The following is a 27,741-nucleotide window of genomic DNA, read 5'->3' as shown; positions in this document are numbered from 1 at the left end:
CACTATGACCAAATGGATGAAGGCAAGATATGATGCCAAGCTGGTAAAAATGAAATTCATGAAAAGAGATCAAGTCTAGTTATTTAACCCCAAGTGTTGTCAAGTAATTTCACACAAACTGCAGATGTCCAGGGCAGGATCCTTTCACATGATGAAGAAATTGATTGACATACTGCATATTGAAGATCTTCTTCTAAACCTAAAGTAAAACACTATAATAGACTTGCATCTTACTTTAGCAATGAAGGTTAGCTGTCTCTGGCCTTTGGGGACTACACTGCCCAAGATGTGCACCAAGAGGGAGTAATGTTTTAATTCACTGCAAATATTTAAATTCATTTTGATTGCATTATGGTTTATATGTATTGTAGTATTTTATATTGTTATACTTATTTATTTATTTTTCATTCTTAAGGTGATAGTTATATAGTTTATTCTGTATATAATTAAATTTGTGGCTGCATGTTATATGTTATTTTTTAATACATACAACTGCAGATCTTTCAATTCTGAATCCAACAACATTTAAATTGTAAATGTAGCTCAAGTAAAATGCAACACATGCTCCTGATGGACCATGGGAAAAATGCTTGCCACTAAGTTGATGATATAAAATAATCATCATAATGCCAACATAACAGATTACAATGCTGTTTGGTATTCAATCGCTATTACTAAAAAAAGTTTTAAACACCGCTGCATGAGTCATTTATCAAGCTGCCATGAGTTGATAGTCATGCAGTGATGAAAGCAAAAAAATAGTAAAAAAGATTGCCAGATTTGTGTCAGGGGACAAGTTCAGTAGTTGTAAAATCAGTGATGATCTTTGGTAGAATGTTTTTATTTGCCAAGCAAAATGACAGCTATGGAGATAAAAAATTATTGATTGCATCGATTTACACTAATACACTCTTTGTTCAAGATGGAGATGTTTTTTTATTTAGTGCTGAAATGAAATTAAGAATCAGAACTTTTCACACAGTTATAAAAGAAATGTCTACTGTGCATGTGTGAAGATACTATACTAAAGCTAGATAGAACTTTCAGAATCTAATTCATTTCTCTTTTCTCGAAAAAAATTTCCAAGAAAAATAAAATAGATTTCCTAGTAGTCTGGATATTATATTGTTATGAAATGTCCAGGTGTGATAAGATAGCTTCCCTGCAAAGTGGGTTTACGGTTACCAGAAAAGGTAAGGGAAGGAAGGTTTGCCACATTTGGCGAGAAATTGCCCATTTGCCGACATAATTGACGATATGCCATAGAGAGATGGAGGATCTTCTACAACAAATTCTTACCAGTTTGGACCAGAATGTTCTTGAAGGCAGCCCAAAAGCTATATAAACCCTGCCTGCATGCAGAGTGAGTCAACGCCTCATCTAGCAAGTTGAATCTCAGTCTAGTGTTGAGTTGGTCGTCAAGAGTATCGCGAATCTAGTGACTGCATCGTCGAGTCTAGCGAGTGTATCGTCGACTGCATAGCAAGTTGTAGCATGAGAGTCTCGAGATACATAGAGTTTTGCAGACGACTGAACCGAATCACAAGCTGTGCTCTGGTGCTTTGCCGTGAATCTGTTTCCACCGTTATTGCCCCATAGCCTGAAGACTGTGTTGCTGATTGTTTCAGCATGCTTGTTGTTCAATGACTGTAAATGTGTTTTTGGAACTTTCCTGAATAATACTAGCTAATAAACTGTTTTTTCATTCTTCAGCAAGTGTTTTCATTAATCACTCCAAATCCATGAACCCATACAAAAACACAACAGATTCTGGTTATTGGATGTCTGGATTTAGACTTTGTATTGTATGTAATAGCTAAAGAAAATAATACTTACTTATACAAAGGTATAAGAATTATTGGCACGATGATATAAATCTGCATATCTGTGGCCAAATACCATGTGTGACTTAAACACTGAAAATGAAAATAATATTTACTGCATTTTCAAAACAATTTAAAGCATTATTACTTAAAAATTAATCAGAAAAAACTTAATAGAAAATTTTAAAAAAATTATAATACTAAAATGTTAAATTCTGGAAATAAAAATTCAACTTAAAAAAATTTAATAGTAGAAGAAAAACTCTAAAATATAAAAAGAGTTTATAAATTGAAAACATGTTTTATTGTTATGAAATGTTCGTAAAAACGAAAATTATGTTTTAGATCTTACTTATTTAATTTAGTTGGTACACAGTTTTCTTTTAAACATAAAAATTTAAGAAAGATATTTGTTTTTAAAATTCTTCTTTTATGTATTAAATAAATTCCTTTTTTTCACTAAATTTAGTTATCACACCCAGAAGTCTGTGCTAAAGAACAAAAAATTAATTTAGATCTAATCTTTTTTAAATAACTGATAAAGTTTAGACTCTTCAATAGAATTTTAAAAGAATTTAATACAGTTTTAATAAAATACTTCTTCTCTTTATACCAAAATATGTATAAAATGTATCAAAATTTTGAAATTTCCCCCATTACTCAACAAATAATATATAGCTGCAGAAGAAAGAATAACTTACTTTATGGTGGGTGTATGTAGTTAAGTATGCAAATATATATATATGTAGTGGCAGTGTTGAATACCAGATGGCGTAGATTGCTCATTGTATAATTCTTTTAATGGTTTATTTTTTGTTTTGTCAGTTGGCAACTAGATGAGTAAAAACTCAAAATTCAAATTAAAAGAACAACAATAAAGACGTGTATAAAAATATATCGAAGACTATATTCAGTTTATACAAACTTATTTGTTAAAAATGTAAATACTTTAAATGTAATTAAAAGATGCTGTCAAGTAGTTTCTTAGATGTTTTTTTGTAGAAGGTATTACCACATATATAGTTAATAATCCTCAATTAATCATCAAATGCATAAAGATTTTAGCATTATTAATTATCGATAGTTCAGCAGAAAGCCAGGACACATATTTCTTAAGTGCACATCTGTATCACCACCACGGGAGTGGCTTCTAAAATGGACTAATGGGCTTCCAGTAACATTTGTGTCATTTTACATGGCCTTGGCCACATGTTAAGAAAGATGTCTGAAAATGTTTTGCCATGCAATTTCCTATACAAAATAACTAAAGCATCGTGGATTTCTTGTGAAAATTTTCAGTGCGAAGTTAAATCAAATATAAGCATTATTATATACGTCTTCTACTACAGGTCTTCACATTTTTATTGCAGTCTAGATGAAAAACCTATTCTATAATAATAGCCAATGCACAATTTTATTCAAATTGAATTTTCCTATTTCAGTTCATTCCCATTCCTACACAGTGCGTTAAATTTCACATTAATAAATGTTCACTCTTAAATGTATTGCCAAGAAATACTCTTCAAACAGAATGAATTTATCTTATTCACAATGATTATATTTAATTTACTCATATATAACATTTACTGTTAACAATAGGTATAATCAGATCATTCACAATATATACCTATTTTCAATCTTACACTTTCAAAATCAAAGGCATGCAAACCATGAGTCAAAGGCAAATCAAAAGGATGAGATAATAAAATACTGGATTCATTGTAATGCTTCCAGTTATTCTCAGCTGAATAAAATAAGAAATTACACACTTGAATCCATTACTTGATGAATTATGACTCTTAATACACAGGGGTTAATAAATGTATAATATTCCAGCCTAATTGTAGCTTGAGTCAATTTTCTTGATATAAAGAGCAATAACATGCCACAAACATTCAGATATCAGTGCTTGATAAGTTTCGTGAAAGTGAATTGTTGAAGATTAAACAAACATATAAAATGAAAGCACTACGAGATTTTATACTAAAATATCATATCAGCATTTATACGCCACATATTGACAACTGCGAAACAAAAACAAAATTAAAAGGTAAACAACAACATATGCTCATATGTACAGTTTCAACGATTCAGCATCACAAGAGCATTAGAAGCTCATTGATATGAACATTTTAAACCCTCAATCAGTGGCTATACTGATGTGCACTTGTGAATTATGCAGCCGGGATAAAGGTCACAACAACACAGGTAAACAACTAGAAGTAGCAGCAAATCAGTGACAAAAAATTAGATACAAATTTTAGAAAAGAAATTATGACTATTAACTTTACACTTTGAAGCACATCATCACCCACAGAAACAAAGTTTTTTATGTTTCTTTAATACACATTTTTTATTGCATGGTTTTTTATTAATTTAAAAAAAAAGCAGTTAAGAAAAGTTCAGAGTCATATGTAATTCAGTGAAATGCAGAGAATTAAGGGCATTAATTTATTTTTAAAAGTGGAATAGTTCCACAGTACTGTAAACATAGTGATCTAAAATTTATTGTTGAAAGTAAGATATCAATGTTTAGTTACGTTTATGATAATGAAATATATATACTAAATTTGGCCAGGAAATATTATGCTGTCAGCATCACTGGTTTTGTATTGTCCCTCATTAATCTGAATTGAAGTTCATACTGCAGTTTCCACTATAGGAAATCTCATTCAGACTAGATTCATTCAGATCACATTCAAGTCCAGACTAGATTAGCTTTTCTCTAATAAACCTTTCAGAGTCTATGAATAGAACTTGGAAAGTGGAGCAGTTGCTTAAAGTTTGTTTCACTTAATCTAACACATAAATGCCTATTGAAATGGTATTGACATATTAAAAAGAACAAATACACTATATTAATTTTCTTACTCCATTTTTCGTGTAAATTTGTTCTTGTCTACTTCTTGTTATAAAATGTATCAATGAATTTACGCTTCGAATTTTTTCTCTTATCTATCCATATTGAATTTCACTCTGAACTGTGCAGCAGCTTTCATGTATAATAGATAATAATAAATAAAATCATAAAATAATAATCATCAATAAAATAGCTACATTTATTGCTAGATAGATTAAGCAGCTATCTAATTTTACTGGGATGGCATCCACTACAAATTACACATATTCAGCAATATTTAACTGTTTGGCCACTAGTAGAACCACATAAATTAGAACTCAGGTTAATAGTCCCTAATTTACTATTTAAAATGTTATAATCTGAAGCACACACAAAAAAAAAAAAAAAAAAAAAAAAAAAGAGAGAGAGAGAGAGTTTAAATTTTGCAAGTGAGTTAGCTTTCAAACTACCAAGCTGTAGTGCAAATGAACCTTCAGTTACATATGTTGCTATTGTATTTACTGGCATTCTTGGAATCTCAGCTAAAGACAGGATAATTATCTCCCTGTGTTATTCACCGGGAAAGATTAAACAAGTGTTTAGATAAAGTGACATTAAGTTTATTTTATAAGATGAGGTGTCAAAACAATGCTGCAAATGTAAATGTTTGGTTGAGATGCTGACCTAAATAGCAGAGATATTTAATCTTAACATCATTCAGCCAGAAACCATTCTACTGTAACATAATTTATCTTTTCACCAATATCAATAACTACTTCACAGAGCTGCTCTGTGCTTAACCTTCCAGCACATGCGCTTGGCAATTTTACATGAGCACGCACGCGTCGTATTTTTTACAACACCCATTATTTTACCGTTTTTTGCACGAAAAATGACAGAAATGAGTGAATATTAATAATAAATTTGTTAAAGTAAAATATTAATCTTATTATTGCAAAATACAAATGATATCAAATTCAAATATAAGTAAATTATTTTTTTTAAGTTCTTATGTTAATGAGATGGAAATGCAATGATGTATTTCATTATAGAACATTTTAAATTTATTATTTAATAATTATATTTTTAAATCGAAGCTAATTTTAATATTCATCAAAGGCAAGTATAAACAAATAAAAAAGGAAAACACCTTGGTAGGAAAAAAAGTAAGTTTAGCAGTACTTACTTCTGCAAGAAAATTTACTTCTTACTGGTTATAAAAATGCACTTTAAACTAACTTTAATATTTTTATAAGTAAATTTCCTTGCAGAAGTAAGTACTGCTAAACTTACTTTTTTTCCTACCAAGGTGTTTTCCTTTTTTATTTGTTTATACTTGCCTTTGATGAATATTAAAATTAGCTTCGATTTAAAAATATAATTATTAAATAATAAATTTAAAATGTTCTATAATGAAATACATCATTGCATTTCCTTGTCTTCCTGTTCTTCATCAGATAATTCTTGAAGGATGCGAGCAAAATCAGCTGGTTGCACATGTTTTTGCCATGAAAACTGATATAAAATTTACAGAGCCAAATGTATTCAAATTAAAATAATACATGGCAATTAATAGCACAAAATTTTAAAATATTTGAGAAAAAAATATTTTCCAAATTTTCAATCATGAACACGAGCGTATCGAAACTTTTACAAAAAAAGCTGCCACGTAGCACAAATGCCCAGTTAAAAAAAAAAGTGGGAAAGGGTAGAAAAGAGGAATAGAAATGACATTCAGACGTCTCAGCTTCGATATGAGAAAAGTGTGCATTAAAAACTGAATTTGTTGTAAATTTTGTGCATACGCGCGTGCTGGAAGGTTAAAATAAGTGTGTGCTCTTAGTTATCCCACATGTCCTTCAGATTTGTCACCTTGTATTTGTTTTCCTTTCCCTAAAACTAAAGATGCCTCTAAAAGGATTAATGAAATAAAAAAAAAAAAAAATACAACAGCAACTCTCACAGGCATGTCAAAAACAGTCCTCTATAAACCTTCTCTTTCATTACCTGTTGTAGTTGCATTATGGGAGAAAGTTGTATCAGTGTTAAGCTCCTGTTTTTTAATATACTATGATCACTTAATTGTCATACACTGAATATATACTAAAACTCAATTACCTGAGCTTTAGTAAGTCAGAATTTTTGACAAAATAGTTGTCAAAACTAAAAATTCAAATGTAAATCACAGTGAATATCAAAAGATGCATTTGAAAAATCCAACTAACTCAAGGTCGTGTTTTCGGTACTTCTTTTTTGGAAAAGGGATTCCTTCATTTTTGACTGATGGAAACTTGACTATATTTAGATTGATAATTTTCTGTTATCCATAAAATCAAAAATCCCATATCCCCATTTCACAGTGCATAGTTTCAAATTAAAATTTAACAAGATAATTTAAGCTTTAAGAGTTTGACAGTTTGATTCATATACCAGATTATAATAACAATACATAAAACATAAATTTTTACATTAATGTTCTTACAAAGAATGTTTCAAGTAGCTAATTTTCTTTCATACTTGTTGTAAAACATTTTTATAGCCTCGAAATTTCACAACAAATTAATAAAAGTAGAGAGCAAAATGATTCCTCTTACCTTGTATCCAGTACAGTTTCAAGCGAGATCATGGCTAATTACCTTGTAATCCAAAAAAGAGGTTGTAGACGGAAATTGTAAGCGAAACACATACTTTATTAATACATGAAAATAGATTAAGATTTGTTAATATTCCAAATACATATTGAAAGAAAAGGAGTTATATAATAGAAAGTGTCATATCACTGTCTTCCTGAAAGAGTGAGAAAAAAATAAAGAAAAAAAAAAAAAAAAAAAGTTACACAATTAACTCCTTAGAGGACGTTCAGATTACAATGTTTATCGCGCTATTGGCAACAGTCCATTGCTATATGCATACCAACACCCCTACTAGATGGGCAGCATCGCCATTTGCAGCAATTCTCGAACACAGGCTTGTATACTGGTTTGGTGAGTAGATCTGCAATCATGTATGAGCTTCTGCAGTAGTCTAGGCTCAGGATCCTGTTTTGTTAAAGTTCACGCAAGTAGTGAAGTTCACGCAAGTATTTGACGTCTGTATGTTTTGTTCTGGAGCTATTTTTCTCCGTCTGTGATAGTTTGATGCATAACTTGTTATCTTCATAGAGAGTAATCAGCAGATTTTGTTTTAGTCCTAGATCTTTAAGCAAATTTAACAGCCATTGTGCTTCTTGTACTGTATTAGCTGCTGCAATATATTCTGCTTCGGTTAAGATAGTACAATGCAGTTTTCCCATTTTTTGCTCCATGAAATGCAGTTATTTCCTAGTTTTTAATGCATTTTCTTGTTGTTCTGCACAATCTGCATCTGAATATGCAGTTAGTATAGGTTCTTGAATTTTGTTAAAGACCAACTTAAAGTCTTTAGTTGTATCTAAGTATCGAATGACTTTCTTGACAGCATTCCAATCTATGTTCTGAGGCTTTTAGTTTCTTCTACTGAGTAGATTGTCAGTGCATGCTATAGCTGCTCTGCTGATTGTTGCAAGATATGATAATGCCCCTACTGCTTCTCTATATTCTGTATTATCCTTTAGAATAGGGATGGGCAAACTACGGCCCGCCAGAAGGTTCTATCCGGCCCGCTGATAGAATTTAAATTTGCCGGTCTGGGGCAAATTAAAACAAGTATATATTTATACAGTCAAAAGTCGTTAATCCGGACTCGTCGGGACTTCGGCGATTCCGGATTATCGATTTTTCCGGATTACAGATCATCAGTTTAAATCTGGTAAGATGGCATGCAGAAATTATAAAAGTAAAAATATGAAACTGTAATTTATGAAATAAAGAACAATTATGATCTAAAGGGTATCAAAATTTACAAAAAAAAAAGCTTAATATTTATTTGTTTACTTTATTAAACATTTCTTTTAATGTAAGTTGTTTAAGTTGCTTCGTTTTTATGTGATAATACTGTCTCTTTAATTCTATAAACAGACATAATTTCTTGTTCAGTTACGAAGTTCCACTGTTCAAGTCCTATAATTGCTATGTCGAGAATACCGACTAATTTGTCAATCGAAATTTTTTCGTTTTCAATAATCTCTGTGTCACTTTCTTCACTATGGGAAGCGAATTATAATGACAAGGAATTTGATTTAAATCATATCAAAGGCGGAGTACATCGAGATGAAATACTACATTTAGTAAGGAATTATAAGCCAAATAAAATAAAAACATCTGCCCCGAAGATAAGGATAGTGCTGACAGATAAACTTCCAATTCATCGTGCGCCTAGGTGTCCCCCCCCCCCCGCCTCAGAGCAGCGTGAAATTTATAAGCAGATTTTGGAATGGTTAGATAAACAAAGAATATGCCTTTATCCATTTTTTGCAGCAATTCCACTTTTTGTTTAATGGATTTCAAAACATACTTTCGCTTTGTAGATCCTTTACATATTAGTAAATATATATCAGAAATTTTATTTGACATAATCGAAAGTTCAAGCTCACTTTTATAAAATTGCTCTAACAGTCTGCAAAAAATAATAAGCCGGATCCAATTCGAAGATTAAGGAACAACGCAATCTGCAACATTAACCGAATTAGATAATTTTAGCTTAACTTATACCATCCGTTATACTTAAACGCGCATTCGTAAACGTATTTTGCGCATGCGGACACGCATATTCGCAGCCTTAAATGTCTTACGCGCATGCATCAATGCGATGCATGCGCAGAAAGTTTGTAGTTTTGAGGTCCAGATTATAGATCATTCCGGATTATGGGTGTCCGAATTAACGACTTTTGACTGTATATTATATATCCATCTCCTTTTCCACTTTGTTTAAATATTATTTTTTTCTTCCTTTTTCCCAAAGAACTGATGATCTTTGCACTTTCACTATTTGTGTTCTACAAAACATAAATTGAGGGAAATAGCAAGCACAGACAGTTTTCAATCGGTAAAGTGTTAAAAGCATAAGTTCTTTGTTAGTTATAGCTGTAGATTGGCGCCAACAAGCGCTATCTCTTTCTCTGGGAACAAACATATGGGAATCCAATATAGGTGAATTAGACCTCTTAGAAAAAACTTAAATCTTAACACTTAATAAGAAATTTTAATCTGTTTGCTGGGCAGCTAGCTAAGAACGACTTGTCTCATTTCCCGAGGTTAAATTCAATACTCTCAGTAAATGAAGAGAAGCTTAAGAATTATGAAAATGGCTTGAAAAACTGCATTTTGAGTTTGAACAAAGATTTCAAGATTTCAGTGCCATTCAAACAGAATTGGATAATTTTACCATGCCTTTCAGCATAAATTGTGAAGCAGTGAAGTCAGATTTACAGTTTGAACTAGGTAATTGAGTTGCTATCTAACAATCATCTCAAGCAATTTTTTCTAAATATGGCAAAGTTACAAATCATTATCGAAATTAAGTTTCCCAAATTTAATATCTCACGCCCAGAAAAGAAGTGCTATGTTTGCTTCAATTTATATATGTGAAGAAGTGTTTTCAACTATGAACCTTAGGAAGAATTATTTCAGCAGACTGACAGATGAGCATTTAGCATGGTTACTTAGAATCAGTACATCTCACTTCGAACCTCAATATAAACTTATAAAAATGAAATCGCAATTTCATTCATCTCATTAACATATTTAAATTGTAATGCTTGTATGCTGTTTTTAATATTTTAGAAAAATTTATCTTGGTCCACCAAACTTTTTTTTTTTCGATTTTTCGATCGCAACCGAAAAAGTTTGCCCATCCCTGCTCTAGAAGATCATCTTCAGTTTCTAGTTTGCAGTACACTGACTACCAATAAGTATTTGGACACCTATGCAAATGACGATATCTGCGGTCCTAAGGTACATCACGGACTCCGCCGATATATATCGTGTAGGAAACAGCATCGGCTTTAGTCGCATGCAATATGTCTCGCAGTTCGGAGCTCTCTGATTTCAAGAAAGGTATAATTATCGGGTATCACAAATGTGACCTTAAAAGACATATCCTTAAGGGACATATATAGCGATCTGAAGTACCCAAAATCGACAATGGCCTATGTGATTAAGAAGTGGAAGGTGAGCGGTGATTGTCGGAATGTGTCCCGAGTCGGCAGACCAACGAAACTGGGAGACAGAGACCAACGAGTGCTGTCCAAAGAAATTCGGAAGAACCGCAACCAACCGATAGCTCTCATCCGCGAGGAGTTTCAACAGGCATCCGGGAGTATTGTTTCAATGAATACCATCCGTAAGGAAGCACATCTGCTTGGTTTTCATGCTCGTGCTGCTGCCCATAAGCCTTTGATGACAAAGTCCAACCGCGCTGCTCGGTTAATGTCGTGTAAAGCACATCGAAATTGGACCGTAGATCAGTGGAAACGGGTTCTTTGGAGTGACAAATCAAGGTTCACCCTTTACCGTTCGGATGGCAGGGTCTGGATCTGGCGTCTACCTGGAGAACGTCTCCTGCCAGCATGCATTGTGCCGACAGTCAAGTTCGGCGGAGGTGGAATTATGGTCTATGGGTGTTTCTCCTGGTATGGGCTGGGACCCTTGGTCCCCATTCATGGTAAGCTCAACTCCGATGCCTACTGCACTAGTTTGGATGACAATGTGCTTCCTACGTTGTGGCAGTTTTACGCGTTGGACCCCTGTTACTTTCAGGACGACAATGCCAGTTGTCATGTTTCGACGTTAACCAAGGCTTGGTATGGTGCCAATGGAGTTTATCGAATGGACTTGCCTGCCCAGGGTCCAGACCTGAACTCTATCGAGAACCTCTGGGGCAAGTTTCATCCCCGAATTCAGGGGTGCACTACCCGTGCAAAATCGGTGAAGGAACTTCTATGTCTTCTCCAAGCCGAGTGGAAGAAAATACCACTAGCTGTCATACAAAGACTTGTGGAAAGTATTCCCCGGAGGGTCCACGCTGTAATTACCTCTCGTGGATGCTCTACCAACTATTGATTTTGAATAAAGTTAGTTTTTCTTTTCTATCACAGGTGTCCAAATACTTATTGGTAGTCAGTGTAGTTTGTATATGTTGGTTTTTCGTTTTGAAGTCAAAATTTTTTAACTATTTCTTTGATTTTATTCTTTTGATTTATGGCAAAGTTTCCATCTTTTAATCTTTCGATGTTTATGCCGAGGTAGTAGTTGACTTCTAGTTTTTGATCTCCAATTTTAGTGTTCAGTTGTTGGATTGTTTTCATTACATCTTCTTCTCTTTCACTTCCTATAAGCATATCATCTACATATAATAATATATACATGAAATTTCCATTGATGATTTTGGAAAACAAGCATGGGTCTGCTTTACTTTGTTTAAATGACATGTTTAGAAGTATTTTTCCAATTTTCAGATTCCAAGCTCTAATGGCTTGTTTTAAACCATACAGATTTCTTCAGCTTGCAAACTTTATTTTCCTTTCCAGCTTTTAAGTATCCTTCAGGTTGAGTCATGAAAATTTCTTCTTCTAGTTCTCCATGAAGGAAAGCTGCCCTGACATCGATATGTCTGACAAACATGCTTTTATACGAAGCTGCACATAAAAAGGTGCGTAAAGTTATATATTTTACTACAGGAGCAAAGGTTTCATCATAGTCAGATCCAAACTTCTGGCTAAATCCTTTTGCGACTAACCTGGCTTTTTATCGTTCAATTTTTCCTTCTGCATTGGGCTTGGTTTTGAAAGACCATTTACATCCTATTGGTTTTCTTCCTTTTGGTAAATCAACTAATTCCCAAGTGTTGTTTTCTTCTAGTGAATTAATTTCTTCTCGAACAGCTGTCAGCCATTTTCTTCCAAAGTTTGAATTTCCTTCCAGGTTTTGGGTTCGGGGAAGATTGGATATTTTACATGGAATCCATAGCGATCAGAAGGTTTGCCTTTTCTGACTCTGTTTGATCTTCTGAGTTCTAAAGGTTCTTTTTTGGAACAAGATTTGCAGCTTGAATTAATTGAGTTGCTATCTAACAATCATCTCAAGCAGTTGCTTCTAAATATGCCAAAGTTAGAGTTTTACAAATCATTATGGAAATTAAGTTTTCCAAATTTAATATCTCACACCCAGAAAAGCAGTGCTATGTTAGCTTCAACTTATATATTTTGATATTTCTTCTTCTTCGGGTTCTTCTATTTTTATTTCTTCCTGTTCTGAGCTTTCTTCATTAGGATTTTCTTCACCCTGGTTTAAAGAGACGTTTACAGGTTTGTTAGTCCCAGTGTCTTTAATAAATCATACAGATTAACTTATTATGATTTTGTGTCCAAGAACTAAAATTCTGTAGCCTTTACTTCTGTTGCCATAGCCGCCAAGTATTCCTTCTATAGCAGTATCATCCAGTTTACCTCTTTTAGATTTATGGATGTAAGCAAAAGCCTTGCACCTGAAAGTCCTCAGATGAGAGAGGTTGGGTTCTTTGTTATTCCATAATTCGTATGGAGTTTTTGCATTTGTTTTGTAGGCATACGATTCTGTAAATAATTCGCAGTCAGCACTGCTTCTGCCCAGTATGTGTGAGGTTGACCTGGATCAGCTAAAAGACATCTTGTCATCTCCATCAAATATCTATTTTTGCGTTCACTGACTCCATTTTGAGCTGGACAATACGGTACAGTAAGCTAGTGATTTATATTATGTTTTATAAGATATTTTTCAAGTTCCTTACTTGTGTACTCACCACAGTTATCACTTCTTAGCGTTTTTGCTTTCTCCCGCATTTATTGTTTCTAAGAGCAATAAATTGTTTTAGTTTAGAAATACTTCATTTTTCTTTTTCATTAGATAAATCATTGTGAACCTGCTGTAATCATCAATAAAAGTTATGAAGTACAGGTATCCACTGACAGACGGTGTTTGTACTGGTCCTAAAACATCAGTGTAAACAAGATCTAACAGTTTAAATGCTCTGAATTTCGATTCTTTGGGATATGGGAAATCAGTCAGTTTATGCACTGAATGCATTTGGTATCATGTTTACAATTATCTAGTTTAATTCCTTCAGCGAGTTCTTTGTTTACAAGTTGTTTGATCACGTCATTGTTTCTGTGACCAAGGCATCTATGCCAAAGTTGAACACAGTTCTCATTTTTGCACTGAAATGCTGCACGAACTGATGGTTCATTATTCCTGTTGATTGGTTTAATTTGGTAAAGATTGTTAGTTACATGACATTCTAGAATTATGTGATGTCCTTTCATGATCATGCATTTATTTCCTTCAAAGAAGTATATATTTATACTTCTTTGAAAGTCCTTTTTCAGTTATTTTCTTAAAATTAAATTCGCTTCTAATTCAGAAGCATATAAAACTTCGGATAAGAAAACTTCAGTTATTTTTTTTTTTTTTTTTTTTTTTAGCATTTAATGTTTTAAAACGGACAGTTCCTATCGCTGTTGATTTCATACACTGCCCATTCGCAGTTATAATATCTGATGGATTTATGGCTTGATAGTCTATGAAATATTTCTTATTATTTACCAGGTGATTACTTGCTCCGGTATCGAAAATAAAACTCTTGGATGATTGATGTACTGTGCAATTAGCAGATAGAGCGACGCCACCACATCTGGATCTGATTTCACTAAACTGTCAATGCCAATGATTAAAAATTACGGAGTGCCTATGGTTCAAAACCATGTACCTACTCATCAGAATTGCATAAAAGCGAGCAGAAATAGGAAAATTGCATAAGTAATAAACTTGATGCTCACTAGAGGGAGCCACATGGCTCAAAAAAGGTTAGGAATAGCGAGAAATTATAAAACTAAGAATACATGAATTTTAATAAGTTTTTTAGATTTTTTATCATTTTTTGTGTTTTTGATTTTTTATAATTTTTTTTGGTATTTTATATTTTTTATATCCACGATACAACACTAAAGCATAAAGCGGAGAGGAGAGATTTTATGATTAATAGGCTCATCGGCATGTGGCATAAAATGGGAGTGTAAATAATAAAGTTATCACGAGAAAACATTCAAGGCAGAATTAATTTCTGTGGGAGATGTGATTCTATAGTGAACAGAGTGATAACTTTGCAAAATGACCACTTCTCAGGTTGCAGGATAGGATGAAGGCATATCTTTAGTAAATGAAAGCAATTACATGGGAGCTTGTTGAGAAAGCATCCTTCCTTCATGGCACGACGTCTGGAACTGGAGGGGAGTGTCTACGCTTTTTAGTGGTGGGTAGATGTTATAGTCCCGACCAATGATGGCTCTTGGTCTCTTCCCTGAGTTGCAGTTCGCTGGGTCGTACTCTGGTAGCTGTTGTAATAATCGATTATCAGTCTGCTCAATTTTGATGAATAAATTTTGACTAAATTTTTTAATAACATAATCCACGGGTTTAATGTTTAAGTCAGAATGAATCACATCTGTACAGATGTACCAGGTTGCGTTCAGGGCCATACGTAGTGTTTTACTCTAAAAGGACTTAAATTTTTTCACGCGTTTTTGCAAACGTACCCCAGATGGTACAAGCATACATAAATATGGGTCTTATAACAGAGGTATAAAGAAGGATTTTGTTTTTAACTGACAGATGACTCTTTCGAGCTAAAATTGAATAAAGTTGGGATGTGGCAGCCTTTGCTTTATTCAATGTATGATCGATGTGAAGGTGTCAGAGTAATTTTTAATCAAGTAACACTCCTAGGTACTTGTAAGAATTTGACCAGGGAATATAGTCATTAAAAAACCATAAATTAATGGTAGGGTATGGGAGGGGACCTCGTTTAAAAATCATAGCAGCACATTTAGCAACATTAATTTTGATTTTCCAAGCAATGAGCCAGTGCTCAAGGCTTGAGAGATATCTCTGAATATTGTGAACCAGGTTTTCAAGGTGTTTGTTTTGAGCTCCTTTGCATATAGTGCGTGAATGATACCAGGTGATTTTGGTATGTCGTTAATAAAAGGTTGAACAAGTCGGTCCAAGGAGACTACCCTGAGCTACATTGCTAAGGATTAGATGGGGAGTTGAAATGATAGAATTAACTCATACAGAAAAAGATCTATTAGCGAAATACGAGTTAACTGTGAATTAACTGGGTCAGAAGGTCAAGTCGTATGAGCTTGATAATAATCCCTACATGCCAAGTCCTATCAAATGTTTTGGCAATATCAAGAAAAACGTGCGCCAGTAAGCATTTTGCTACAAAACCCTCCGTGAATGAACTCCACAGTCCTCAGCAGCTGGTGCGTGGTGCAGTGTTTTGCTCGAAATCAAAATTGTTCATCAATTAGAAGATTGTGATTTAGGAGAAAATCATTCAGGCGTTTAAGTAGCACAAATTTGTATATCTTAGATAACAAAGATAGGAGGCTAATAAGTCTATAATTTTGAGGGTTAGAATGGCTCTGGCCAGGTTTTGCAATAGGCAGAATAAGTGCTCTTTTCCAGCTTTGAGGAAAATAGCAATGCATGATCATATAATTTATAAGCATTACTAAGAAAAATTGATAATTGGAAGACAGGTATTTAATCATACAATTCGAGATAGATTACAATCCAGGTGCTTTTTTGGGTTTGAGCTTAATAATATATTCACTTACTTCGCCCATGGTCTCGCAAAAGGAGAGGAAAAGAAATGTTCAACATCTTTTTGGAAAGAATTAGCATTGTTCACAAAAATTCCTTCATTATCAATCCTGGAACAGCTGCTTTTGTTAGCTGGGTGAGTTCAATTTACGCAGGTAAGAGGAAAAGAAAGGAAAGGAAAGGTTCAGGAATGGCTTGCAATGGAACGATTATAGATCGCGGAATGGCTTTTAGTGGGCACTAGAGATATGCTCGCAGGCTTATTCTTAAACTGTCGAAGGAGTTTCACTGCACATTTTTATGCTCTCTGTTTTATTGAACATTTTCTTTAGGAAAAATTAATTTTTATCAATTCATGAAGCAAAAATAATACTTCGAAGAGAAATACCTTTGTGAAATGTGAAATTGTACGCATTGTAAGCTTATTTAAAATTTTCTTAAAGCATAACGTTTTGGCAAAATTACATAATCTTGTTTATTCCAACGAAATCTAATATTTACTAGAACTCTTATTTCGGTAAAGTAACTAAGTATTACATGAAGTTACAATAAGTAACTGTAAAGTTTTTATTTACTAGAGGTATTGTGGAAAATTGTAACTGTAAATTTTTTATATTTATAATATTTACCTCTAATAACATACACAACAACAAAGCATAATTATTTAACATTCTTTTAATCTGCTTCACAAAATAAATAATGTGTTTTAGTATGATATATTTTAATGAACTTTTATTTTGGTAAAGTAACTCTCTAGAACTCTTATTCCTTTAAAGTAACTGAGTATAACATGAAGTTACAATAAGTAACCGTAAAGTTTTTATTTACTTGAGGTATTGCAGAAAATTGTAACTGTAAATTTTTTATATTTATAATATTTACTGCTAAAACCACAGCAAGAAAACATAATTATTTAACTTTCTTCTAATCCGCTACACAAAATAAAAAATGTGTTTTAGTATGATATATTCTGATGGAGCTTTAAAAGCCTATCTTTATACGAACAGAGTATTGTATTCACTTGTGAAAGAACAATTTAGTTTTAATTCCATTTTGTATAAAGAACAAGTATTATCTCTTTCCAGATCTTATTTAAATTTAACACAGTTTTTTTAAAATTAGGTAACCAAAATTTAAAAAAGAGCAGACGATCAATAAAAATAAGAATAATAAATATTATATTTGTACTAACAAGATGCTAGCTGCACACACAAAGCACGAGCCGAAAATGATGTATTGTCGTCCTCTCCTCCTACCTCATCCCTACTTTCAAGTATAGTTCAATCGTCTTAATCGCAACCCTGATTGTTATTCTGCCAAAACACATAGACTCATCCAAAAGGGGCGGTATTACTTGCTACGACGTGAAAGGTCTTCTCTTCTCCGGAAAGACCTATGCTGGAGGAAAAGAAAGTCCCCATCCTTCCACCCTATTTTGAGAATAATTTGGTCTGAATGGTACATGCGCATTTGCGCTCATGCTCGTGGATGAGGCAGTCGAACTATACCATATCTACAAATCTTGGACTCTTCCAAAAAACAAAAGCAGCCTTTCCGGGTTTGAGTGCCTCCTTCTGATTTCCAGTGTTTTAATTTTTTTATTGCTGATTCGTCACTAGGTTACACGCATTCTTTGCTTGCCGTGTTTTAGAATCCGCACGTTTTCTTCGAGTTTGGGCACGGTTCATTTTTTTGTATCAATTTTAGATGATAACACTCTAAAATGGTTATTTTTGTGACAATATGAGCAAAACTTTCCTCTCTTTGTCTTATTTTCAAATGAGGCTTTAAATGCCTTTGAACCTGATGAATTATTTTCAACTCTCTTGTTAAATTTGTCAGTTAATTTCCCTTTTAAGAATTCTGGATTCAGTTCTGATTCTGCTCTCGCTTCAACAGTCGTAATGAGCGTATCATAAGAACTAGGCATTGAACAAAGCAAAAGTGCCGAAACGTGTTCGTCTTTTATGTTCTCACCCATTGATTTGAGTTTATCAACTAACTCCAGTAATGTATTTATATGTGTTTGCATATTTCCATCTTCCTCAAGCTTCAAACTCTAAAGCTTTAGCAAAAGAAATAGTTTACTTGAAAGATTAGAAATTTCATGTACCTGCCTGAGTTTTTCCCAGGTAACTTTAGCAGTAGTTTCATGTTTGATGTGAATTATTTGGCTGTCTTTGATAAATAAATTTATCATCGCACAACATTGCCCATCCCGTTTACTCCATTGTTCTGTAATATGGCTTGGAGGAACTACCTCGATTACATCGCAAAGATCCTTCTTTGTTAGTAGCATTTGCATTTTGAATTTCCATGTTGAGTAATTGCTGGAATTCAGTTTTGCAATTTGCATTTGACTTAAATTCAACATTTTTGTACCTTAAAAAAAATTTATTTTCGTTTTTGATATGAAACAGTTTAGTTTTTACAGTTTTTCTTTTTTATTATTATTATTTAATTAAGCTATGATCTTTCCTTCGATCTTATAATCTTTTGTTGTAAAACATTTTTATAGCCTCGAAATTTCATAAATTAATAAAAGTAGTGAGCAAAGTGATTGCTCTCTACTTTTATTAATTTGCGCTCTTACCTTGCATCCTGTGCAGTTTCAAGCGAGAGCATGGCTTGTAATCCAAAAAAAGAGGTTGTAGACGGAAATTGTAAGTGAAACACATACTTTATTAATACATGAAAATAGATTAAGATTTGTTAGCATTCCAAATACATATTGAAAAAGAGAGTTATATAATAGAGAGTGTCACATCACTGTCCTTTCCTGAAGGAGTGAGAAAAAGTAAAGTAAAGAAAAAAAAATTGTTACACAATTAACCCCTTTGCAGGATATGCAGATTACACTGTTCATCGTGCTAATGGCGACAGTCCATCACTATATGCATACTAACAATACTATTATAGATTATATAAAAAAATATGCTGTTTAATATGGAAATTACTGATCTAAAAATGTCAAAATAATATGATTTATATTGTTGGCAACCAAAATCAGGATCGAATCACTCAGTGGAATAGAATAAGTGTTGCCTTCTGCTGACCAGGAAAGTTTGGAAATGCTTTATTTCTTTTTCATTTGGTAAAAACATTTTAACTCAAGTACTTATCCTTTGGACTTTGCTTTAAACTTTATTTACAGTTAAAATGTCTAGAAAATTTAAAGCAAACTCTCTGAATATGCAACTGAAATTTCAAAGGAATTTGACAAGAGTACAAAATTTATAGAAATGTAAAAGCAAAAAAATCTAATGTTCTTGTATCAATACTGAAAACAAATGTAGAAACAAATTTAGACGGAATGAAATCAGAAAAAATAACAGCAATCTGAAATTTACTTTAAAGAAGTTGTGTGTTCAAGGAGAATAACCCAGAAGTTTACACCATATTTTGCTAGCAATTTTTGCACAGTGCAGTGCGTCAAATATACCAGCAAATGGGCCTAAGCTAATGGAAAAGACATGAGAAAAATCATCAAAAGTGAAAGCAAAGGACAACTGTTAACTGTTTTGTAAATTTGAATTATGCCTGAAATCACCTCATTATATCATAAACGAAGAATCCCAAGATGTCTTAGTCAAATTAGTTGAAGATTCAAGAATTTATCCAAAGACGTATATAGATATTATCTAAAGACATTCTCCCCACTTATGAAACCGTTATTTCTTTTTATCTCCTGCCTTCAAGGTACTTATCTAAAGACATTAAGTATCATAATAGAAATCGCTTCCCATTTTTTTAACTCTGACCAAATGAGGATGAGACAGAAGGCGATACCTTTACAAATATGTACTTATATGAGTGTCAGAAATACCAAGAGGTTTAAAAAAATTTTGCGATATATAGTAAACTTTTAATACATTCACTGAATGCCAGAAAAAAAAAAAAAAAAAAAAACCGACAAGGCATTAAAACAAAACAAAAAAACAAAAAAAAATCTTTTGCATAAAATTTAGTACTACAGTCAAAAGTCGTTAATCCGGACTCGTCGGGACTTCGGCGATTCCGGATTATCGATTTTTCCGGATTATAAATCATAAGTTTAAATCTCGTAAGATGGCATGCAGAAATTCTAAAATTAAAAGTATGAAACCGTAATTTATGAAATAAAGAACAATTATGTTCTAAAGGGTATCAAAATTTGCAAAAAGAAAAAGCTTAATATTTATTTGTTTACTTTATTAAACATTTCTTTCAATGTAAGTTGTTTAAGTTTTGCTTCGTTTCATGTGATAATACTTTCTCTTTAATTCTATTAAACAGACATAATTTCTTGTTCAGTTACAAAGTTCCGCTGTTCAAGTCCTATAATTGCTGTGTCGAGAATATTGACTAATTTGTCAATCGAAATTTTTTCGTTTTCAATAACCTCTGTTACTTTCTTGACGAGGAACTTGTTTTAAATCATATCAAAGACAGAGCACATCGAGATGAAATACTACATTGATAAGGAATTATAAGCCAAATAAAATAAAAACATCTGCCCTGAAGATAAGGATAGTGCTGACAGATCAACTTCCAATTCATTACGCGCCCCCCGCGACGTTCCCCCCGCTGCGCAGCGTGAAATTGATAAACAGATTTCGGATTTCAAAACATACTTTCGCTTTAGATCCTTTACATATTAACAAATATATATCGGAAATTCTATTTGATATAATCGAAAGTTTAAACTTACTTTTATAAAATTGCTCTTACAGTCTGCAAAAAATAATAAGCCGGATCCAATTGGAAAATTAAGGAACAATGCAATCATCAACATTAACTGAAATAGATAATTATTTAGCTTATACGTCCATTATACATAAAACGTGCACGCGAAAACGTATTCTGCACTTGCGCACACTCATATGCGCAGTCGTAAAAGGTCTTACGCGCACGCCTATGCGCATGTGTCAACGTGGCGCATGCGCAGAAAGTTTTTAGTTTTGAGGTCCGGATTATAGATCATTCCGAATTATGGGTGTCCGAATTAACAACTTTTGGCTGTATTTCAATTTTAAATTAAAGACCTTTTAAATATTGTGCTACTTAGTTCATGCAATTTTTAAAATAAAATACTTGATTAGAATATGAATAATATTTTAAGAAACTAAAAATAGGATGGTAAAATTGTGTAAAACGATGGTACAGTGATAAAACTATTTAAAGCAATACATGTAACTGAACCAAAATTAAACTGTTTGTTAAGCATCTTTCTCATTTATACATCTTTCCAGAACAGTCAACTGAAAGACATATTAACTATGCTTTTCTATATTTTCTCTTTCATTATATGCAGTTATCAAATGTATTATAGTCTGGGTCAGAAAGTTTTCTTTTGAAAGAAATGCAACTGAAATAAATACAATCAGATTCTTGAAAACTTAATAAATATAATTAAAATATGCAGTTTGAATGAATAGATAGAAAATTCAAAACAATTATTTGAAGAAACCACACAACTCAAACAAAATAAAATTCTAAAAAGGGAAAAAAAATATCTTTAAAAAAAAACTACAGTCAAAAGTAGTTATCCCATAATCTGGAATGATCTATAATCCGGACCTCAAAGCTGCAAACTTTCTGCGCATGCGTCTCTTTGACGCATGCGTGTAAGACCTTTACTGCTGCGAATTTGTGTGTGCGCGTGCGCAAAATACGTTTACGAATGCGCGTTTAATGTATAAAGGACGGGATAAGCTAAGCTAAAATTATATAATTATCTATTTCAGTTAATATTGCAGATTGCGTTGTTCCTTAATCTTCGAATTGGATCCGGCTTATTATTTTTTGCAGACTGTTAGAGCAATTTTATAAAAGTAAGCTTGAACTTTCGATTACTTCAAATAGAATTTCCGATATATATTTACTATTATGTAAAGGATATACAAAGCGAAAGCATCTTTCAGAGTCCATTAAACAAAAAGTGGAACTGCTGCAAAAAATGGATAAAGGCATATCCTTTGCTTATCTAAACTTTAACGTTTGTTTATCTAAATTTTATTTATCTTTATCGCTGTGGAGCGCAATGAATTGGAAGTTGATCTGTCAACACTATCCTTATCTTAAGGGCAGATGTTTTTATTTTATTTGGCTTATAATTGCTTACTAAAAGTGGTATTTCCTCTCGATGTACTCCGTCTTTGATATGATTTAAATCAAATGCCTCATCATTATAATTTGCTTCCAATAGCGAAGAAAGTAACAGAGGTTATTGAAAACGAAAAAATTTCGATTGACAAATTAGTCGGTATTCTCGACACAGCAATTATAGGACTTGAACAGCGGAACTTTGTAACTGAACAAGAAATTATGTCTGTTTATGGAATTAAAGAGACAGTATTATCACATAAAAACGAAGCAACTTAAACAACTTACATTGAAAGAAATGTTTAATAAAGTAAACAAATAAATATTAAGCTTTTTTTTTTGTAAATTTTGATACCCTTTAGATCATAATTGTTCTTTATTTCATAAATTATGGTTTCATATTTTTAATTTTATAATTTCTGCGTGCCATTTTGCCAGATTTAAACTGATGATCTATAATACGGAAAAATCGATAATCCGGAATCGCCGAAGTCCCGACGAGTCCGGATTAACGACTTTTGACTGTATAATTAAAAAATATTATGTGACTGTATGAAGAAAATTATTTTAAAGAATGAATGATGCACTTTTTTCCTGCTCCTGCTCACTTAAAGTAAAGGAAAATAGGATTCTATAAATTATGAATTTTTAAAGTGAATTAATCTTGGCATAAACTGAAAATAGTGGACGAAGATAAATTTTTGAATTTCTTGGTAAGTTTCTCACCAAATTTTACAAAATTTAATATTTAGGCATAATTTGAGTCATAGAATCAAAATATGGAGGGGGGGCAGCATGTCATCTCAGAAAAATTCGATTTTGTGCCAAACGTCACACTTTCAAGACACATGAAAAACACAATTGGCCCAGTAAAATGAGAGACATAGAACTGTCCCTTTTTTTTCTCTCTCTTTTTGCAGAATAATTGTATGTACACACACAATGCACATTGAGCTTCCCCCACCCCGAAAAAAAAAAGAGAAGGGGGACGGTTCTGTATCTCCTGTTTTACTGGGCCGATTAACAAAATTCAAATTTCGTTTTTCATGTTTTGAAAGCACGACTTAGGATTGTAATCAGCCAATAGATGGCATTGTAGAAAAGCTGCAGATAGAGGGTGCATGATGCTAATCGAGAATCAGAGAATTTAGAGAAAGTGAGCGAGGTGACTGATATTCCTAAACTACATGTAAATATTTAGGGTAGTAATAAAAGAATTTATAAAATGTTATAGTCTGCCTGCAGAATAAAAGGTAAATACAATACTAATCCTCCTGATGATCTTCTGACAGAATATGTATTAAATTTATATACACCATTGTTCTAATATAAGCATTTTGATACAAAATCGGACTTTATCTGATATTTTTCATGTTTTGAAAGCACGACTTAGGATTGTAATCAGCCAATAGATGGCATTGTAGAAAAGCTGCAGATAGAGGGTGCTTGATGCTAATCGAGAATCAGAGAATTTAGAGAAAGTGAGCGAGGTGACTGATATTCCTAAACTACATGTAAATATTTAGGGTAGTAATAAAAGAATTTATAAAACGTTATAGAGTCTGCCTGCAGAATAAAAGGTAAACACAATACTAACCCTCCTGATGATCTTCTGACAGAATATGTATTAAATTTATATACAGCATTGTTCTAATATAAGTATTTTGATACAAAATCGGACTTTATCTGATATGAAATGCCAATTTTTTTTCCATATTTCAATTCTATGACTCAAATTATTAAAATTTTGCAAATTTTGGTGCGAAATTTACGGAGAAAATCAAAAATTTATTTTGGTGCACTTTTTTTTTTTTTTTTTTTTTAGTTTGCGCTAATAATAATTCACTTGGCGAACTTCTTAATATATATCAACCTATTTTCCTTTCCCTTTTTACATTGTGCACAAGAAGAAAGTCACATCGTTCCTACTTTCAAATAGTTTTAACAAAGTACTTAAATCACATTTGATGTTATTATTGCTTTCAACAAATATGCCAAATTTCGAAATGCGCCAATATATAAATTCACATATATCTTTCGAAATTTTGATTAAAAAAATATAATAAGGAACTACAATAAGGAAAACTACTTTTCTATTACTCTATTATTTCTTTAACCAATAAAAAATACTTTTCTACTTCCTAGCCTCTTATCTGAAAATTAACAAAGGTGATCCCCTAAATGCATAGTTAGTTTCAAACAAGCAGTAGTTCTCTTTACAATGCCAGATGAGAGAGAGTTGGAAGTGCATTCCCATTTCCCGTCTTTTAACGTAAAATCTTTCCATACTTTACTGCCATTTAAAGGTTAACTGAATTCTTTTAAAGAATACAAGAAAGAAACTGGTAGATATGTATGAAGTTTATCGTATTAAACATGTAAAATAAAAAAATACAGAAAATTGAATGAGAACATACTTTTATAATGAATTCTGCTATTAAGTCTAAGAAAATTTAACATATTAAAAACTTTAGTACTATATCTTTTCTACTTGTCATTTGATTTGCTATGCATAAAAAGAAACACATATTTTTAAAAAGAGATTATTTTAGTAATTTTATACAATTAATAAGAGTAAATAGCTTTAAAAAAACAATACCACAAAACATACCATTTCTTCTGTGTTAATGAAATTATGCAAATACAGTGGAATAAGCCATCCATTCTTTTTACACCAAACATCATACATTTGAATACTAAATAGCCAATTTGGGCCTGAACCAACATATCGCAATAAATATGCACAAAATAATATTACAGCCAACAGTACTGGTGTTAACCTGTAATATAAATGAAAACTTCTTTTAGTAATCTACTTATCTCAAACTTTATATTTAAATAACAAATGTAAATTATTCATAAACCAAATTCTAGATAATGCAATATTATGACCATAATTTAAAATATTTCTTTTAGGCTTTCTAGAAAGTAATCCAATGATTCAAATGTCATATTTTGCAGGAATATCAAGATATTTAAAAGATAATCATCCAGATTAAAAGAACTCATAATTGTTCAGATTTTAATCTATTTTGATGGAATAATGTATACATAGAAAGAGGGAATTCTCAAGTTTCATGCAGTTGGTGACAGATAGTGTTAACACTCTTCCTTTTCCCATCACATTAGTGTTTGTCTAGATGGCAACTGAGCAAAAGAAATTGTTTTGTATTTTGGAATTTGATAGTGTCTTATAGTGAATTTCCATTTTACATACATACATATGTAAATACATAAACATTTTTCATGCTCATCATTTATAGCTCTTGACTTCCCTGTGAAAAATTCAAGTTGGGAGTCCAAAAAATTAATCTTACACTATATATCACATTATAATTTTTCAAAAGTTTATTAACAAGTTCTTTATAATTTGCTGCTACTCAGCCACCTAAGAATTCATCACCATGTATTAAAAAAAACTTTTCAGGCCTTAGATTAAAATTATTCACTGAAATGTAAAAATATTGGATGAAACATAAGACTCTAGTTTTCTTTACAACTGCTGGAGAACTTGATTTTCAGAAAATGAAATTCCTCTTTTATTCTATCCATTATTTTCAAAACTAAAGTGTTTTAACATTTCTTGAATTTAATAAGTTGATATAAAAAGGATGATAAAAACTTTTTTAGGGTCACACTCTTTAAGACTGAAGATATATTCAAAAGCTATATTTTTTCCATTTTTTTTTTAGACAGACCTTTTTAATACAATAGTTCTCTTTGTCCTAACCATCACACTCTGAGGTAAAAGCATTTTTTGTATAACCTGTGGTCCAAAGAGTAAAGGTATCACTTTCACGCGTTTACAGACATGTCATTAATTTTTTATAATTTATGTCCTTTAGCAGCAATCTATCATTTTCCTGCAATTTTTTCATTATCTGCAGCAAGAGCAAATTGTATAAATAAACAAGTCATTTCAATTGTGAAATAGGACTGCTTAGACTGAGGGGTCTACGAATACATTACATTCTTCAGGAAGCTACTGATGTCCTAAAACTTCAAGTAATGAATTTACACCATTATGATGCACGAGATCATTCTTTTAAAAAAATAAGTTTTTAATTTTGCGCTGCATTTAATAAAAGGTACACACTTCTCTTTTCTTCTTTCAATCTATGTTCCTGTGCCACAAACTGACATTTTGATAAGTCACAGTTAAGTAAAAATAAAAAATAAAAGTGAAAACATAAGACAATTTGCACAATATAAACATTGTAATATTTGTACTAGATAAACATTGAAATAACAAGTGATATTATTGTAAAATTAAACTCTACAAACCTAACATTCTTAGATTAAAATGCTTCCCACGTTAATCAAATGATTCTCTTGCAACATATTTATATTAACTAGAGTCCAAACAAAATTATTTTATTTTTTCTTGATATAACAGATAACACTTAGAAAAAGAACACATACCATGAATATCTGGGTTGAAAAACACAATTAAATTGGTACCTGGCATAGAGGAATGAATAATTCTGTTTTAAAAATTACAAATTCAGCAAGCAAAAGAATTCTAACTTGATAATAAAAAAAGTTCCATAACAAAGTTATAGTTGATTAATGTCGGAAGCATTTTAATCTAAGAATGTTAGGTTAGAAGAGTTTAATTTTACAGTAATATCATTTGTTATTACAATGTTTATATAGTACAAATATTACAATGTTTATATAGTGCAAATTGTCTTATGTTTTCACTTTTATTTTTGCTTTTTACTTAACTGTGATTTAATCAATGTAATAACTTTTTAATACTTTTCACACACACGCCCACTGGAATTGCTATTATTACAGTCTTTGGGCTGATGTTTTATCCATCAAGTAATTTACATTTTACCTTAAAAAATATTCCCTTGTTTTTCAGTCAATGTACCAATATTATGGTAAATATGTTGCAAGTTAAGTTTTTATTTAAATGATGTAAACGTCAAACTGAAAATATATTACAAACTTCTTCCAAGAGGTCATGAAAAATGCCTGAGAAACCTGATATATATGGTGCAGTTTGTAACTTATTGGGAATGGAAGTACAATAAACAGCATAGCTCAAAAGTAATAAATCTACAATAGATAAATCATGTAGTATACTTTAGCGATGCAATTTGGAACCAGGTTTTCTCTCTCACATATCATTTTTAAATAGCACATCATAAGCCCTTCAAGTTTCTCATGATTCTACGCGAGAACGCTTTAAACACAAAATACACTAGTATGTGAAACTTAAAGCAACAAATCCATTTTCCTACACACAACCATGAAAATCATTGAAAAAAGCTTTTTGCAATCAGTACAATGAAAAGCCAACTCAGCAGAAAGGTGATGTTTATGTAAATATCAGCATCATGATGTCAGATGGTATGTCAGGACATGTAAAATTTAAGGAGTCAGCATGTGCAGTGCAAGCAAGCTTAAAAAGAAGAAAAGGTATATT

The 27,741-nt window shown here is 32.0% G+C and overlaps 1 protein-coding gene across 2 annotated transcripts in view; it reads right to left on the bottom strand.

Moving 5' to 3' along the window:
- LOC118181246 (nose resistant to fluoxetine protein 6-like) overlaps nucleotides 1-27,741 on the bottom strand; it is a 96,963-nt gene that overhangs the window by 30,852 nt on the left and 38,370 nt on the right. For both annotated transcript variants that reach the window (XM_085822200.1, XM_085822199.1), the window contains exons 9-10: nucleotides 24,916-25,084; nucleotides 1,837-1,916 (exon numbers count right to left, since the gene is read on the bottom strand). In XM_085822200.1, coding sequence (XP_085678326.1) covers nucleotides 1,837-1,916; nucleotides 24,916-25,084 — 249 coding nt within the window. The remainder of the gene's footprint in view (nucleotides 1-1,836; nucleotides 1,917-24,915; nucleotides 25,085-27,741) is intronic.

The sequence above is a fragment of the Stegodyphus dumicola genome, chromosome 8 (assembly GCF_044657685.1).
Source record: "Stegodyphus dumicola isolate Sdum_Otavi_A_Nest chromosome 8, ASM4465768v1".
Lineage (NCBI taxonomy): Eukaryota > Metazoa > Arthropoda > Arachnida > Araneae > Eresidae > Stegodyphus > Stegodyphus dumicola.
This window is presented reverse-complemented; position numbering and strand designations above follow the sequence as displayed.